Source organism: Rhinatrema bivittatum, chromosome 5 (assembly GCF_901001135.1).
Source record: "Rhinatrema bivittatum chromosome 5, aRhiBiv1.1, whole genome shotgun sequence".
Taxonomy (NCBI): domain Eukaryota; kingdom Metazoa; phylum Chordata; class Amphibia; order Gymnophiona; family Rhinatrematidae; genus Rhinatrema; species Rhinatrema bivittatum.
Window position 1 is genome coordinate 75,715,314 of NC_042619.1, and position 18,119 is coordinate 75,733,432.

At 41.3% G+C, this 18,119-nt stretch overlaps 1 protein-coding gene across 3 annotated transcripts in view; it reads left to right on the forward strand.

The window, feature by feature from the left end:
- The window catches only part of DDX10 (DEAD-box helicase 10), a 759,707-nt gene that overhangs the window by 426,919 nt on the left and 314,669 nt on the right, over nt 1-18,119 (forward strand). For all 3 annotated transcript variants that reach the window (XM_029602477.1, XM_029602475.1, XM_029602474.1), the window contains exon 15: nt 5,721-5,882. In XM_029602477.1, coding sequence (XP_029458337.1) covers nt 5,721-5,882 — 162 coding nt within the window. The remainder of the gene's footprint in view (nt 1-5,720; nt 5,883-18,119) is intronic.

Consider the following 18,119-nt stretch of genomic DNA (forward strand, 5'->3'; position numbering starts at 1 on the left):
CCTATATAAGGGCACTGTTACCTCCTTTTTCCTATTGATGATACCTTTACTTATTCAACAAATCATACTGTTAATATTCCCTGTTGCCTTATTAGATTGACTATCTTCGCATCATCTGAAATCTCTTTTGCTGGTTTGTCTCCAGTTCTTGTAAATGACATACAGCTAGTAGATGTTCATGCCCTAGAGGCATTATTTAATACTTACTAGTGCTGGAGTTCAATTTCCAAACACTTGCGGACGGATTTTAAAAGCCCTGCTCGCGTAAATCCGCCCGGATTTACGCGAGCAGGGCCTTGCGCGCCGGCGCGCCTATTTTCCATAGGCCGCCGGCGCACGCAGAAGCCCGGGACTCGCGTAAGTCCCGGGGTTTCTGAAAAGGGGCGTGTCGGAGGCGTCGCCGAGTGACGCTGCGTTTGGGGGCATGGCACGGCGTTTGGGGGGTGGGCCCGGGGCGTGGATTTACGTCTCCCTCCGGGAGGCGTAAATCCATGGATAAAGGTAGGGGGGGGGGTTAGATAGGGCCGGGGGGGTGGGTTAGGTAGAGGAAGGGAGGGGAAGGTGAGGGGAGGGCGAAAGAGAGTTCCCTCTGAGGCCGCTCCGATTTCGGAGCGGCCTCGGAGGGAACGGAGGCAGGCTGCGTGGCTCGGCGCGCGCCGGCTGCCCAAAATCGGCAGCCTTGCGCGCACCGATCCAGGATTTTATAAGATACGCGCTGCTACGCGCGTATCTTATAAAATCCAGCGTACTTTTGTTTGCGCAGTTTTTAAAAATCTACCCCTAGGTGAAAAGAAAATTAAAGGGCACTTTAAAAAAACTGAAGGAATTGATAAAAGTCCAAAATAAATCTGTCCTTAAAGTGTAGATGACAGCAAACAAAAGTAGGAGAGAAATTTTCTAAATTAGATAACAGGACACATAAAAGAAGAACAAAAGAAGTAGGGAGAGTTGTGTGCATGAATTCTCAAAGTCTTAACAAAATCACAGAGCCAAAGGCAACCATGGCAGAAGCAGACTTGAATATTGTTGCAATCACTGAGACCCGGTTTGGCATGGTGGCTTCCAGGTCTGTCATTTTGTAAAACATCCAGTTCAAATCCATTTTACAGTTCTCTAATAAATCTCTGGACTGTCTGCAAATCTCTGCCCGCTGAGGCACCTAGAATGCAAATGACTTCTCTCTTAGCATGGTTATGTCCCAAGTCTGTACTCCTTATTATGGAATCCTCTGTAAGAACTTGTTTTGCCTTTGGGAGCCTCTGCCATCTCTAATAAGGCACTTACTCTCCCTGGTGCATCCAGAAGTTGCTTCTGCATTACAAGCATGAATAAATTTTTGTTGAGGAACAACACACAAATCAGAGCAGATGTCAATGATAAAATAGTGTGGGTTATCTCAGAGCCTGTCCTCTATTTTTTTTTTTTTTTAGATTCTTATGCCATTGGTACTATCATAGACTGGCTCCTGAGTTGTTCTTTTAACAAAGTAGCTCAGCCCTAAGTCTGCCAGTTTGCCTATTTATGTCAAACAGCTGAGCACAAGTGGGGCCACCTTGAAGCATCCACAAGGTTTATTTATTTTTAACTTTTATATACCGACATTCCTGTATAAAATACAAATCACACCGGTTTACAGTAAAACATAACTTTGCCTGTGAGCGTTACATAGAACAATCAACAAATTATACTAAAAAGCATACATTACCTTTGTCAGAAATGTAAAACAATTATAAAGAAGAAATTGTCTGAATACTGTGGACCCCCAGGCACTGCATTGTACTGTTCCCCTCATTTTGCAGTTACTATATGTCGGGTATGACAAAGGTACTAGTAATGGTTTTACCTAACTGAGTAGGCACATTTGAAGTTCCTGCCTCCAGTCGGAGATCAGTCACTATATAAAAAGAGGAAGCAGGGTAGGTTTGGTTGGGATGGAGGGACTGTATACATAGAACACTTCAGTTGCAGGCCTCCTGCAGAGCTAGAATAGAAATGTATCTACTAAGGAAAAGACTGAATTGACAGAGCAAGCAAATGGCCATAGTTCTAGGCAATTCCTTAGTTCTTTTGAGCAGAAACAGGAGTTAAAACCTACCAGAAAGCAACAAAGAATTAAGCACAAGTACAACTTTGTGAAAAAGAAACTCTTTGCCCTGAATTCAGGGGAGTATATATAATAAATTTGGAAGTGGGGTGGGTAGATTAGGGAGCACAGGAAGGGATTATGTTGAAAAGGAGAAACAGCAAAAGCACTATGAGCATCCGTCTGCACTTCACTTTCCTGAACTAATTAAGCCAGTGGTGCTCAGACTGGTCCTTGCATCTCCCACCCCCTACCCTATCACCTAGTCAGGTTTTTGTATGTTCGCAATGAATATGTATGAGATATGTTCACACACATTACAGGCAGTGCATGCAGATATATCTCATACATATTCATTGGGGATATCCTGAAAAACCTGACTGGCTTCAGGGGCCCTGAGGGCCAGTGCATTGAAACAACTAAACATTAAAAATCAACAAGACTAAAATAAATACATCTGAATATAGTTTTTTCCTCTATTAATTTGAAAAGAACACTACAGTAAGAACAAATCTTCATAGTAACATAGATAGTAACATAGTAATGACGGCAGAAAAAGACCAAAATGGTCCATCTAGTCTGCCCAGCAAGCTTCCCAAGGTAGTAACTGCCGCTCCGTGCAGGTTACCCCCATGTTTCTCTTAAGGGTAGTAACTGCCGCTCCGTGCAGGTTACCCCCATGTTTCTCTTAAGGGTAGTAACTGCCGCTCCGTGCAGGTTACCCCCTTGTTTCTCTTAAGGGTAGTAACTGCCGCTCCGTGCAGGTTACCCCCTTGTTTCTCTTAAAGGTAGTAACTGCCGATCCGTGCAGGTTACCCCCATGTTTCTCTTAAGGGTAGTAACTGCCACTCCAGCAAATCCTTTTACACATTTCCTTGCCCACAACACTTTTGAGGCCTGGCAAGATTATAGCAACATAATGTATATGTTATATTGTTCCCTGCCGCGAACAATGGATGCGAGCGGGCTATGAATGTTTGAAAAATAAACATAAATAAATAAGGAAAATTTGCAATGTTAGAGCCACTAACGTGACTACCAAGAAATTTGTGTTGGAGTACATATATATTTTAACCCTGGTATATTGACAAAGCCCAAATTAGAATCTATATTGAGTCAGTTCCACACAGAAATGAATAGCATTTATCTCTCATCCAAATTAGTTGATTCTCTACTTTGCCCCCAAAGCAAAAGAAACCGGAATACTGCTGCTCTTGTCTGATCTGTTTCAGTTCTAAATGCTGCTGCTGTTCTGTGTTGTTGATGGTAATAATGAAGAATAATTGGCTATGCTAGTTTCTTTTTAGGCCTTGCACATAGAGGTATGGAATTCCATATATGAGGTCTGTATATGCAGACCTGAAGTTATCTCCCTTTCTAATTATTATTACAATTATCAGTTTGATTCATCACTTGGCTGAGCTGATTTAATAGCTGGTTATCTCTTGCAGGAAAGGAGAGCAGAGAATATCTATACAGGCAATGGGGGAGACCATTTCTTGCTTGAGAATACACTGTCCTTGAGTTAGTCATGTGGGAGGGGTCAATATTCAGCCGCTCTCCCACTGAGAAAGTTAGCCAGATATACATATCTGGTTATCATGGCTGAGAGATTCAGCAGTGTGCTTCTGCCTCTGAATATGCTCTTTTATAGTTAGCTGGGCAAGTTTATCTGGCTAACTTTAGGACAGCCAAATAGCATTCCTAGGCTTATCTGGCTAACTAAACCAGATAAGGCTGAATATCGGCACACTCCCTTCCCACTCTTTGCTTAGCCAGATAAATGTTTAGCCACATAAAAATTTATTCAGCTAAGTGGCAGCTGCTGACTGTAGCCGAATTTTGAAATGCTACCACTTAGCCAGCTAACAGGGTCGTTTATCAAATTGCGTTAGGGTCTTATTGCGGGCATTAGTGCCCTAACGCCTGCGATAACACCATAACGCATGCGATAACGCATGCGTATGCAAGTTTTGAAGATTTAGTCGGTGGGGAGGAGTTTGGGCTAGGTTTATGAAAATGAGGGGTGTTTAATGTTGTGTGTGATAGTGTAACGCATGTTATCGCACATTTTAATGCCAGAAATAATTACACCTTTTTTCCTGCGTTGTGGTGTATGATATGCCCAAACTTTGATTTGCGATATTTTTCACAAATCCCATTTCAGAGAGGAGAGGGAAAGTGGAATAGAGGAGTGGAGGGTGGCATGGAGTGGAGAGTGGAGTGGAGCCTCTGGGGTGGCACACCTAGTAGTCGACTTTTTATACCACTGTAGGAGGGTCAGCTAATAACTCGAGGTGAGGTTTTGGTGGTGGTCTAGGGTTTGGGGGGCAGTTTTACATGCACAATCAGACATACAAACAGCACAGTACACATCAATTAAGATTTGATGTGATTTGGAGTGGAGGAAAGGTATACAAAGATGAGATTTGTACAAATGTACTCTGGACCTAGTTTGATGCACTTTCTGTTAGCTATTAAGCTAGGACAAGAGTACAATGTACAAATCTCATCATTGTGTACCTTTCTTCACTCCAAATTACATCAAATGTCCACTGATGTGTACTGTGGCACCTCTGATTGTGCATATAAAACTGCCCCCCCCCTCCCAAACCCTGGACCACCACCAAAATGTCACCTTGTGTTACTAGTTGACCCTCCTACAGTGGTATAAATAGTTGATTTATATGAAAGCCTTATAAAGAGGCTCGCTCTCTCTCCCTCTCCCTCCCTCCCTCCCTCAGTGTGGAAATGCTTGTCTGGGAAAATATCGCGGGTGCGATAAATTTAATCTATGTTGCAGTAAAATACCTATGCGAAGCGCTAAAATAGCACGTATTGTGGTATCTCAAAAATTACCCAAACTACACCCCTTTTCCTATCACGGGAGTTACTTCCTTTATTTGTAGCAATTTGATAAATCTAGGTCTATCTAAGTCAGAACTTAAACGGCAAAGTGGCACTGAATATCAACCTTGTAGTTTGTTGGCATGCTGGAGAGAGTTTCTTTTGGAAAATAATTGCTGTTGTGATCTCATCCAGAAGTGTTTCTGCATACTGGCACAAAGCAGGAAAGAGGCTGAGAATCCTTACCCTGACTGACTAGGTTTCACTACTAATGCTAGGCTGATGCTCATCTACCCCTAGTACTATACTAACCCTAACAACAAGCGTGAGCTTGAAGGTAATGATATTAAGGAAGGTGTCATGGAAAGAAGTGGGATTGGTATTTGGAGGTATTAGAGCTCATTTGTGAAGGTTTGTGCTGTTCAGAATGTATAACAGGAACATCTGTGCTAGTGAAAAGCCATGGCAACTTGATATCAGTTTAGTAGTGCTACTAAAACAGCACAGTCATAAATGGCAATGCAATCTATGCACTTATAGTTCCCCCCTCTTAATTTAAATAGAAGTGCTCTCCTTTATTGATGGACTCTGAGGACTGGTTCTTCTTTTAGTGATGAATTGTGGTAAATATAGGTATGTATGGGGTTGAAACTGAGTGAATTGTTGAATAGGTTTTGGTGGATAAAATAGGTACCTAGGTGCTTTCTCTTTTATATGTGTAACAACTCTGGAAGACCTTTGTTGTAAGATGGCCTATATGTAACTTTGAATTATCTTTGGTATTTCCTAGTTGATTCAGCAGTGGCCATCAGTTCAAAAATCTGCAGTGAAGGAAATTCAGGATGACGAAGACTCTAATGGCATCAACTTGGATAAAGCAAGGGAAAGGCTACATGAAGAAGACAAATTTGATAAGGAAGAATATAGGAAAAAAATTAAAGAGAAGCATAGGGTAAGTACTCTACTAACACTAAATGATCTTTTATAAATGTGGCTGTCATATTGCTTCAACAACAAAAAATGTAAGCAGATATGCAACTGAAATTTAATTAAACTGAAATAAACACATGTCCTCAAGCACTTTAGATACAAATATCGCTCTTAACATTTCCTGAATGCCTTTGCAGGATTCTGTAGTAAGCTTGATGTATTACAGTATTTTATGCAATTTTGTAGTGCTAATTTTTATGGAGCTGACAGACAGGGACGGCAACAAGAAGAAATTCCCTTTGAAATTTTTCACTGCATATGCATAGTGCCATATAGTTGACTCATTCTTATTACAGTTTGAAGGCTTCAGTGATACATTTAGACAGACACTTCTGATGCATAATAAATATGTGGATTAAATATTTGATAAAATGTCAAATAAAGAAATGTATAACTTAGAAAACTTCTAGACATTTCTCTAACCTTCCTGAACTCTAAAACAAGTTCACTAATGCTTGAAGTGATGTGATCCTTTTAGAGGATTCTTGTGCAGCCTGTTCACCTAGTAGTCCACAGGGAAGTGGGAGGGGGCCAGTGTTTGGGTTCCTTATATCAGAAAGTGCTCTGCCATGCACCCTCACATGGGACTCTCCATGTGTCATGGCTGATTCAGCCCTTCTTGTCGCTGGAGAAAGCAAGTTTGCTTACCATAAACGGGGTTCTCTATAGGTAGCAGGATGAATTATCCAAGCTTAATACCTACCTGCCTGCCTCCCTGAAGAGTTGACTACCTAACTAAAGCTAGGTTCTACTGTTGACCAAGGGGCTCATGAGGCAGTGCGTTCGGGAACCCTTGTACATGCTCAATGGTAAAACTTTACTGACTTAGAGACATGGGTCTGTTCAGCACAGTTGGATGACGTCACTCTTATGTGTCATGGCTAATTCATCCTGCTGTCTACTGAGAATCTCGTTTATGGTAAGCAAACTTATTTTCTCCATCAACAAGCAGGAGTAAATTGGCCATAATCAGTGGGTGATATCATCCAATGGCACCGACTTGGATCTAGCTCTCAGAGCTTACAAGTGTTTCTGAGCATGCCTGGGAGTTTCCACATGCGGCTGCTGCTGTATGAGCCCTTCAGTCTTTTTTCATCCAAACTACTGCATGTCAGATCCCTCTTGCTCTCTTATATATATTTGGTGGTTTCTGCTGTTTTTGAATGGTTCAGTTCTTTTTCGTGCTGCTCTCTCAGCAGCATCTCAAAAAAGACTTTTACATTTTACTTTACAATAACAAAACAAAATTTAAAAAATGGAGAAATCTAAATCCAAGAAGACATCCATTGCCAGGTTCAGGGCTTGTTTGTGTGAGCACTTGCATGCCCATCACAGACATGGTTCCTTGGCACTGAACAGAAAGCAGTCATTGACAATGACACTACCCTTGTCTTAGAAGAATTATGCTGGCTGCTGCTTCAGTTTGGGATGAAGTTTAGAATCTTAGTAACTGTATGTGTCTGTATGGCTAGGGGCTATAATATTTGCCGAATGCCTTATTTTGTTTATATATTTTAAAATATTTATATTCGGTCAATAACAAAACACTTATTTTGGCATAAGGCTTCATATATACTAAGGTCATCTTCCCTGTTGCTATTATTCCCTCCCCCCCCCCCCCTCAGTGAGTTTGGCAAGGCTCTCCGTGACTTGTAAGACAGCATTTTGTAGAAATTTGGATTGGGGGTCCAATGTGCAATCTGTGGAAGCCTGATTACTTGAAATTTAAAAATATGGTGAAGGCATAACTGTTTACTATGGTCTTTGCTTCAAATTAGAACTGAGGGGATTGAAGAGCTAATATGAGAAGGTTGGGGTCATGGGGTAGGTTGTGTCTGGGAGGCTATTAGGATGATGGGTTATAATATATATTTGATGGTATTAATAACTTATTGATGACAGAAATTCTCTAATTTTTTCTTTGGAGGGTTCAGTCAATAAGCAATCTCATTATTAAAGGACCAAAATCACCTCTATTTCTTCATTAATTTTACAGCTGAAAATCAGAAAGAATTCTTTTTAATTTGTCCACTGATGATGACCTCATATAGGCATTTTTTTCGGAGCCTTCTTTTGAATGAGTGTGCTGCATAGCAAGTAGTATATCTCGCACTACCACTCAATATATAATCATAGGTCATCCAACACCATTTTTTTGATTTTTTTTATATGCTTATTCACCTTGATAAAATCCATAAACACTTCCTTAATTCTTATTTTTCATAGTAATAGTGTTACTTAGCTTATTCAAGCGATATAGATTGAAGAAACTGTGCGACTCTGTGCCATGAGGATAACATGTTATCCTCATAATCAGTGGACAAATTAAAAAGAATTCTTTCTGATTTTCAGCTGTAAAATTGATGAAGAAATAGAGGTGATTTTGGTCCTTTAATAATGAGATTAATAACTTATTACCATCAATAACTAATTTGCTTTAAATGGAATTTTGGTTATCAAGAAGAAGAAATAAAATAGTGAAACAAGAGCCATTCATAGTATAATCAGCATAAAATATACAAAAATAATAATAAAACCTTGTAAATAACATAAACTCCATTACAGAGACACAAAATTACAAGCCTGAATTGGCCATTCTAATCTGCCCAATTATTCCTGACCACATAGCCAGGAATATATTCTTTGCTTTGTTTAGAATATATATCGGGGACTTTGTTTTCAGTTTGCATTTTATTTTTCTGTGAATTTATCAGTATTTATTACAAAATGAACAAAATATATATTTACCCAGAAAAATGACGAGGCATTTTTTTTCTACTGAATTCTCCCATTTTTTTTTTAACACTAATAAATTCCCAGGAAAAATAAAATAAAAACTGAAAACGAAGATCCCTAAATATATTTCAGGTTTATTTCATTGTATGCTGGCTGACCAGGAGCCAGCACTGTTGTGGTGGATAAGATACAGGTGCAGACAGGTAATCTACTTCATGAAACACAAGTGTGTTCTACTATGGGTTTCTTTCATGAGGATTTCTTCATTTCCATGTCGCCATCTGGCATGGTTCCTCCATCTTTCTGAGTCTTCTAAGATAGTGACTGCATATCTCAAATAGCTGTTTTAGCTTATTTGGCCGCTAGCCAGGTTTCCCAAATACTAGCAAAACAGCCATTTCCTCTCTCTCACAGCCCTTTAAAATGGTGACTGTATTGTGTGAAATTGTAGCTAGGACCATATGTGACAGATTGCCCATATTTTCCCTTTAAACCTGTGCAAAACCAGGCTGGATACCTGGTCCACCTTAAATCCCACAGAGAGAGAGAAAACTCTGTGGGCAGGATCCTGCTGGGCAGGGAGAGTCCTGAGGGCAGGACCAGCTAGGGCAGGATAAGTTTGTGAGCCCAGCTGGGATCAGGAGGCCCCTACATCTCCAGGAGAGGCAGCTCCTATAAAACTATACTGACCAAACCAGAAGGGATTGAAGGTCCACTGTCCAGAGGAAAGACAGTCTACAGCCCTTTATGCAAACTGAATACTGGTAAGGTAGGCAGTCCAGTGTTATTTTTATGAATAAAATTGAATACTGTATTAGAACAGGCTGGAGTCAGCGTGATTTATTCCTCCAGCCCCAAGGCTTTGCTCGGCCATCCTAACACCATATTATTGCATACGAGAACAATCTAAACATTGCAGATTATTTTCAGTGACCAAGACACTGTTTCTCAGCCCTATCCTAGAGGCACACCTAACTAGTTGGGTTGTCAGGATATCCATGATGAATATGCATGAATATATTTGCATACATTGGACACCCAGCGCATGTAAATCTATCTCATGTATATTCATCATGGATATCCTGACAACCCAACTGGTTAGCATACCTCCAAGAGAGGGTTGGGAAGCACTGGACTGAGATATGATTGTCATGACCAGAGAAGTTTCAGTACCTAGATAAATTAGTTATACTTTTTTGGCCTTTCAGCATAATTTTATTCTGGCTAGTTTCACCTCTGCTTTTCTGTTTTTGATTTTAACTTTCTCAGCCCTGCACAGATTATGTTTAGAGATTACCACATAGGGTTTTTGATATTTTATGAAGAATTATGTTTACGATTCAGTTTGCTACAATTGATATACATAGTAACACAGCAATTGAACAATCTAGACTGTCCAGTTATTCCTGTCCACATTACTAAGGATGCCAGTTGTAAAAGCTTCAGTACTTGTAATATATTGCTGTTAATCCATGTCTGATTTTGTTGTCTTCCTCTTTTGTTCTCTACCATCTTGGGTAGATGAACATAAGAAATTGCCATGCTGGGTCAGACCAAGGGTCCATCAAGCCCAGCATCCTGTTTCCAACAGAGGCCAAACCAGGCCACAAGAACCTGGCAATTACCCATGCTACTGATAGCAGTGGCTATTCCCTAAGTAAACTTGATTAATAGCCGTTAATGGACTTCTCCTCCAAGAACTTATCCAAACCTTTTTTGAACCCAGCTACACTAACTGCACTAACCACATCCTCTGGCAACAAATTCTGTGCATTGTTCCCATGCTTATCCTAACACCTAGCCCCACTGCCCACCACATCTTAACACCAAGCTTTGTAATAATCCATACAGCTTCCAAAACAAGCCAAGCTGTTGCCTAAACATCTGGCCACTTAGATATCCATGGTCTTGCTGGACTATACTCAGCCATCACCAACCTGCTGTAACTAATCCGATTAATTTCTGGGAGATTTTCCCTTTTGTTTCTAACTCATATGCCTCATGACCTGAATTATCACTATATTATCTGCCATTACTTTTCTGCTTAGCACCCCTCTCCTATTCTCTATTCTTGAGTGTGAAGGATGAGTAGTTTGCAATACTGTAAACTCCCAGCCCTGTTTCCTGACACTGTCCTCAATATCTGTCATAAGCATGCTTGAATTCTGTCATAAGAACTGGTTTCCGAATAAGACATATTCTCTTAGTAGATAACTTGATCCAGAGTAATTCACTTTTATCAGATGGAAAACAGATTAAAAACATAAACCTGTGAAAAAGACTACAACATTTAGTAGATTGATGTATCAAGATCTGAGCTACTTGTGCAGCAGGCCTGCAAACATCAGAGGCTATGAAATAAGGTCATGTATCAACAAAATTAAATACAAACCTGATGCCCAGTAAAACAAATATAGGATGTAGAACAATTGTCAAGTAAAAACTCTAAAGTAAATCACTAAAGAATATTGTTTCAAGGTTGAAATTGGGTGGTAATTAATATAAATTTGACTAAATACATTGTTTTCTAGAAATAGAAATTATTATAGCAGATTTAAATTATGAAGAACTGCGATGGGTTTCAAGAAGACAGATGAAAATGTGAAAATAGATTGGTTACAGAAGGATAAATCAACCAGCTTACGGACAGTGTAATAGGCAGTAAAAAGGATAAAACTAGGATTTGTTACTTTTTTAGAAACTGATGAGGGATTTAGAACTTTTATCCACTGATTCCTTATTGCACAGTTTTACAATAAAAATAAAAACTATGCATATGAGCATGGCATGAATTTATTTTGTAGATATTTTTAAGTACAGCAGCTGTGAATTATCGTATCAAAGGAACATAATTGTGAAAATGATATAGAAAAAGAAAAATTTGAGAAGTGAGGAGTGTTGAAACAGAAGAAAAATATTATACTACAGAGAAGTCAAGTTTATAACTTCTTGTTTGCTAGAGGATTGCATTTAATTATGTACTATAAACCCAGCAGTTCCAATTACACAAAATGGGGACCTATGTGCTATAGTTTCAGAGCAAAAATGCTGAAGGTGGCAATATGACATACTGAGTGTGCTAAGCTGTGTGAGTTACTGGAATTAGTTTTAAGTGGCAATTGACTTCTACCCTAGAACATTCATGTATGGTAGTAGGTCAGTGGAGGAAATATAGATTCATATTCCAAATGATGAAACAAAAAAATGTCATGTTGATTCAGCATCTATTATAATAGCTTAAATGTTTAAATACTGCAAACTGAATATTGTCATATTGGTTGGGATTTAAAGTGTTAATTTCCCTGAAGGTTGCTTTATGCTTTTAATAGTTTTTGTCTGTCTCTCAAGGTCTAAAAGGAGGTTAAAAACCCTAAATGTTTTGTTGTCTTTATTTTAATTTATATGAATGTGTTCACTTCGCTGACTCTTGTTGATTCAGGATGGGGTCTGAAAGGAGCAATGATTGATTGCCTTTACCTGGATGGGGTTTAGAAGGGGTCATTTGTTACTGCTTTGATCTGGTCCATCATCTTTTATACTCCATTGTAGAGGTGAATGAATAATAAAAAAAATAGCAGAGTCCATCTTGAGCTAGTGCTGCCTTTATAGACTGCTCAGCCTCACTGATATAGAGCCTTTTCTACAAACTCTTTTGTAGCTGTTTAATTTTCTATACTTGTAAGGTAGAAAAACAGTGCAAGAAGACAATGACAAGAGCTAGAAGAATGCAGGAGTGCAGAGGAACAAGCATTAACAGTAGAAAAAAAAAAGATAATAGTGTCTATGTATGCAGTGCTTTCGGGTAGTGGACCCTTAGTGCTGTGGTGTGATTGGCCCACTAGGCCCACACGGACAGCTGGCAGAGAAGCCCTTAAGTGGGACCAGCTGGAGCTTCACCTACACCAGCCAACTTGCTCTCAGGTTGAGCCCTTGGGTTCTGGTGGCTGGCAGGTCTTAGGTAGGGTCCCTATAGCTATCCAGAAGTGAGAATCTGAGTCTAGATGGAGGTCGAGGCAGGTGGCAGATAGCAGCTATGGGTACCAGGCCAGAGGTTGGCGCAGGCAGCAGACGAGGCACTGTCTGGTCCGAAGCAGAGGGTCAGGTTCAGGCAGCAGTCAAGGAAGGTCCGAGTCCAAGTCAGGGTCAGGATCCAGGAAGTCAAGCTGAGGAGGGAGAGACAAGACAAAGACATCATGGACAAGGTGAGGAACAGGACACAGAGAAGAAGTAAGACAGAGAAACTAGCAACATCCACTGGGACACACAATGGCACAAGGAGACCTGTTGCTGAAATGTCGGGGCTGAGTTCCCTAGGAGCCTTAAATACAGAGAGGCAGCGACATCAAAAGTCTCTGTGGGGACTTTTTCCACCGAAGCCCCTTTAAGGTTTCAGGCAAGCCGCGTGCATAAGTAGTAGGAAGGCCCTGTGCAGGAAGAAGGGAATGGCTGCTTCTGTTTGATGATGGCATCCCCACTGCCAGAGTGCTCAACTGGGGGTGAGAGAGATGGCTCATGGGGCCAAACCATGAGCCGGCGATGAAAAAACTGTGCAAGCCATTGGTGAAACTTCATCTGGCATATTGTATCCAAAACTGAAGGCGGTAACCCCCAAAAAGATATCATCAGATTAGAGGCAGTCTGGAGGACGGCAACCAGAATGGTGAAGAATTTGCATGGTCTAGATGTCTTGATGCTTTCGGGTAGTGAATTAAGACTTGAGGATCTAAATATGTATTCCCTAGAAGAGAGAGGAGTTATGATCAAGACATTCTAATACCTGAAAAGATATTTATGCCCAAGAAGCAAGCATTTTTCAATGAAAAGGAAATTATAAAACAAGAGGATCAAGATATATGGTTCAAAGGAGGTAGTCTCAAATTTAACATAAAATATTTCTTCACAGAAAAAGTGTTAGATAAATTTCAGTGGAGGGTAAAACAGTAAAAGAATTTAGAAGAGCTTTCGATAACCACAGAGAATCCTAGGATATGAGAGTAACTAGGTGGGAAAATGTAGGCACAAAGAGGCTGAAGAAGCCTCTGCTTTCAGGTTTCTCTGCAGTTTTTAAGATGCTTCTGATTTTAATTGTGTTTTGTAATTTTTTTCTGGAATGTCCTCCTTTGGTTGCTCCATTTATCAGCTTTATAAATGGGTCTCTAGAGAGACCAGGCACTCGAGCTCCAGTTTAAAAAATAAAACTCCTTTATTAGAAAATTCTATATAATTTTTAAATTAAATTAGTAGCAACCTATGTGCCAAAATATTAAAATATTAATTTATGTATTTATTTAATGAGTTTTATATACCGTCATTCGGAAACTTCAGAATTATGTATAAATTATGTATAAATATTAAAAGCATAAATATGTAAATGTCCTTTCTACAAATAGAAAGGTCAAGCCAAAACAGAAAAGAAGGAGAAAAGGGATCAGATATTTTTTTAAATAGTTTCTATACTTCTGTGTTTTTTTGTTGAATGGATATCTTTCTTTCATACATCGCCAAATTCAGCTTCAGTCTCTGCAAGATAATTTTGGAATTGGTGATGATTTAACCCAAATTTCCAAATGTAATTCACAGTAGAAAACGTTTCAAGGCAGTCTGAATTCAGTGTTTTTCTACCAACAAGCAGGGCTTGTTGGTAGAATGGTACCAAATGGATGCTTCTCTCTAAGCTTATAGAGCTTTTGCTCTACTGAGCATGTATGGGAATTCCTACGCGGATGTTACTTGTGAGCTCCATTTGAATTTCATCATGGATGTATACTCTATCTCTTTGAAAATGTTTTTCCTATTAATCATATCTTTCATACTATTGTGCTACCTCTGTAACCTCCAAACAACATTTTTCAGGGCTATATATTAAAAAGAAAAAAAGATTTCTTGACAGAATGTCTGGATCCAAGAAACCCACAGTGAGTGATTTCAAAGATTGTATATGCTGTTAAACAATGTCCATTACTAACGGACATGATCTCTGTTACTGCTGTCTTGGACTGGATCATAACCAGGCAAAGTGTTGTTATTGTGGCCGCATGTCTCCACGGTCACTGAAGTCTAAGCTCTGGAAAATGAAGGAAATGTGTAAGACTCTAAGGAGCCGCAGTTGAGCCTCCTCCTGGAGCAGGAACAAGCTTAGTCCTTGAGGTTGAGCAAACCTAAAACTAAGAAAAAGAAATGTTCTGCGGAGCTGACTGCGCATAATAGCATTTATTGGTGCCATCAATGCAACAAATACACCACCTTCTGGTGTCGTCGACAATTTCATCACCAACACAATCAATGCACAAAGCCCTGATGCATAAATCGTTAGTGTACCAAGCCTAGGAGCATGCAGTGCATCAAGCCTTGATGCCAGTAATGCTCTGAGCATTGGAACAAGCTGCTCCATCTTCGCTGCATTGTGCCACGGTGCTGCCAACCTCAGCTATTTTCTACATTACCAGTAACTCCCATAGAGAGAGGAGGATTGTTGGAGATAGTGGGCAAACTAGATGGACCATTTGGTCTTTTTCTGCCATCATTACTATGTTACTATGTCTTACCCCCACCAATCACCAGAGTAGTGGTCACCATCAAGATTGTTGGAACAAGGCTTTCGTCTGAGTTGCTGGATTCCAATTATCCATAATCACCTTAATATGGAATTGGCCTCTGGTGCAGATCTTACAAAGTTCAGAAGTGTTCCACCTCCAATTGTTGTGTCCGTTAGTGCCCGACGCCCTCTCTCCACCCTCCTTACCTCTCTGGCGCCTCCCTCTCCGTCCACGGGAAGATTGGCTGCCGCGGTGTCCATTTGCCAATTACCCTCTGGCGTTCCCGGACCGGCTCGATGCAGTAATCGCCATGTTACCTGGAGGCCTAGGGATGTGCGTGCGGCCTCGATTTAAGTACCGGCATTGGCGGGAACCTCGGGGGCGTCCCCTGAAGATGAATTTGCTAACACATCGAGTTAGCAAGGACACGGATTGAAAACGGACTTGTTTTGTCTGTCTAAGCTACTCTGCCTCCCCGGACTTACCAGAGGTACCCACTCCTCGGGGGCCTCGCTCTCTCCTTGTTTTTTCAGGTGACAGTCTGGAACCGGTATTCGCTCCTCGAGGGCCCTCATCCCAAACTTCCTTCGTATACTCTTCTGCCTGGAAGTCTTCACTACCAACTATGGGCTTTATTTTCCAATATCGCATTGGTAACGCATTAGGGGGCGTTACCAATGCAAATGAGGCTTCTTTCGTGCAGTGGGGAAAAATCGCGTGCAGCGATGTTTTCGCCATTCACGAAAACAGTAGCGCCGCACACGATGTTTTCCCAGTGCACGATGATTCTTTCAGAATTTTGCCTATGCCCTACATAGGTATTTTAACCCCTATGGGAGGGCCACCTACTAACTCGGGGTGGGGATTAGGTATGAGCGTCGGGGGTTGGGGGCCACTTTCGCATTCCACATGAGACCTACGGACAGAACAGTGGTCTCTAGTGCAGATTTGCTGGCCGTCGGAGTGAGGACGCTCACTCCAAGCGGAGATTTGGCCAACATTCTCTCCACCTAGCATGTTGTTGCCCAGGTAGAGTGTCCATCAAGCTAGGTAGAGAGAACGTTGCCCAAACCACTTCTTGGAGTGAGCGTCCTCACTCCGACAGCCAGCAAATCTGCACTAGAGACCACTGTTCTGTCCGTAGGTCTCATGTGGAATGCGAAAGTGGCCCCCAACCCCCGACGCTCATACCTAATCCCCACCCCGAGTTAGTAGGTGGCCCTCCCATAGGGGTTAAAATACCTATGTAGGGCATAGGCACTATAGTAAGTCTCTCTCTCTCTCTCTCTCTCTCTTCTCCCCCCCCCCCCGAGCCTGAAACAGGCTGTCCGGAACTATCGTGGATGGCGGTAATCCTTTTCAGGCCCGTAACGCAGTCCATAACGCGAGGTTTGAGTTGTAGTTATTAGCCGCGCTAACACTGCGGCTGTTTCGCCGCACACGATACACAGGTTCCCGCTTTACATATGCTCCGCCCCCTGAATACCAAATAACTAATTTGCATTCGCAAATCGCGTTAACAGCTGTTAACGCGATTTGCGAATTTATCGCACGCGGTAAAGTGCTTGGAAAATGAGGCCCTATCTCAGCTACATCAGTGAGTTACCATCGTTCTCTCTGAGCTTTCCCTGGAACCAGGTACTCGCTCCTCGAGGCCCTATACTTTCCAGCTCCTGGGCTTCATTGGGACATTGTGTGAGTGTTACATCTGCATACCTTGCCTACTCACTATATCTCAGTCTCTCTTCAGCTCAGCCTCCAGGGATCGCTGTTCCAGTATCTGAGGGACTACAGTCCAGCCAGGCTTGCCATCTCTGGTGGTTCAGTATACTGTCTAATAAAGAACTAGTGTGTTTGTCTTCTAACTCTGAGCCTGACTGGTGGTCCCTCTCGGGGTCATTCCCCGGGGGCATGGTCATCTGCCACTGGTCCAAGGATCCACCCTCAACTATCTGATTGCTCCTCCCATCAGATCAATAACAGATTGCTAACTCCAAGCAGACTGTTAATTCTGAACTGAACACCAGTATCCAGCCAAAGAGCATATTAGGCCTTGGACCAAGTGGCAGAATTAATGAAAACTTTCTTTACCTCTCTGGCTTCTAATTATAAGGAGGTTATTCTCCAACCTCTCCTTTCTAAGATTGTATGATGGGAAGCTAGGAAAGAGAGGTCACCCACACCGAGATACAGAGAATTCATCCTCCATGCATAATGGCCTACCACTTTCAAATTGAGGGTAGGTCACTCTACATTCATCCATTTAGTATCCAAATTCATCAAAGGCTTATGGCATACTAATCCTCCAGTTGTCAAACCTCATATTCCATAGAACCTGAATGTGGTTATGGCATAACTATGAAGCCTCTGCTTGAACCATTTGAATTGATTTCTTTCAGATTTCTCACATGAAAATTTTATTCCTAGATTGCAATTACATCAGCCAGTAGAATCGATGAGTTCCAGGCTTTAGTTCATTACTTTCCTTGAATGCAGTTCTTTCACAATAGAGTGGTTATCCACATGCATCCAAAATGTTTACCAAAGATGGAATCAACTTTTCACATCAGTCAAGCCATTAGCTTACATACGTTCTTTCTGAGGCTATTTGCACATGAAGGTGAAAAGTCCCTTCATTAGACTAAAAGAACCTGGGCTTACTACAAGAAAAGAACCTAACCACATTGTTACACCTCACAACCATTCATCTCTTATGATCCTAGCCTACAGGCCGATACAGTACCTACAGGCCGATCCTAACCTACAGGCCAATACAGTACCTACAGGCCGATACAGTACACTGTTAACCGGCATTTGGACGTGCGTTTTCGACGCGCTAGCTTTACCCCTTATTCAGTAAGGTGTAATAGCGTGTCGAAAACGTGCATCCAACCCCCCCACCCCCGGAGACTAATAGCGCCCGCAAC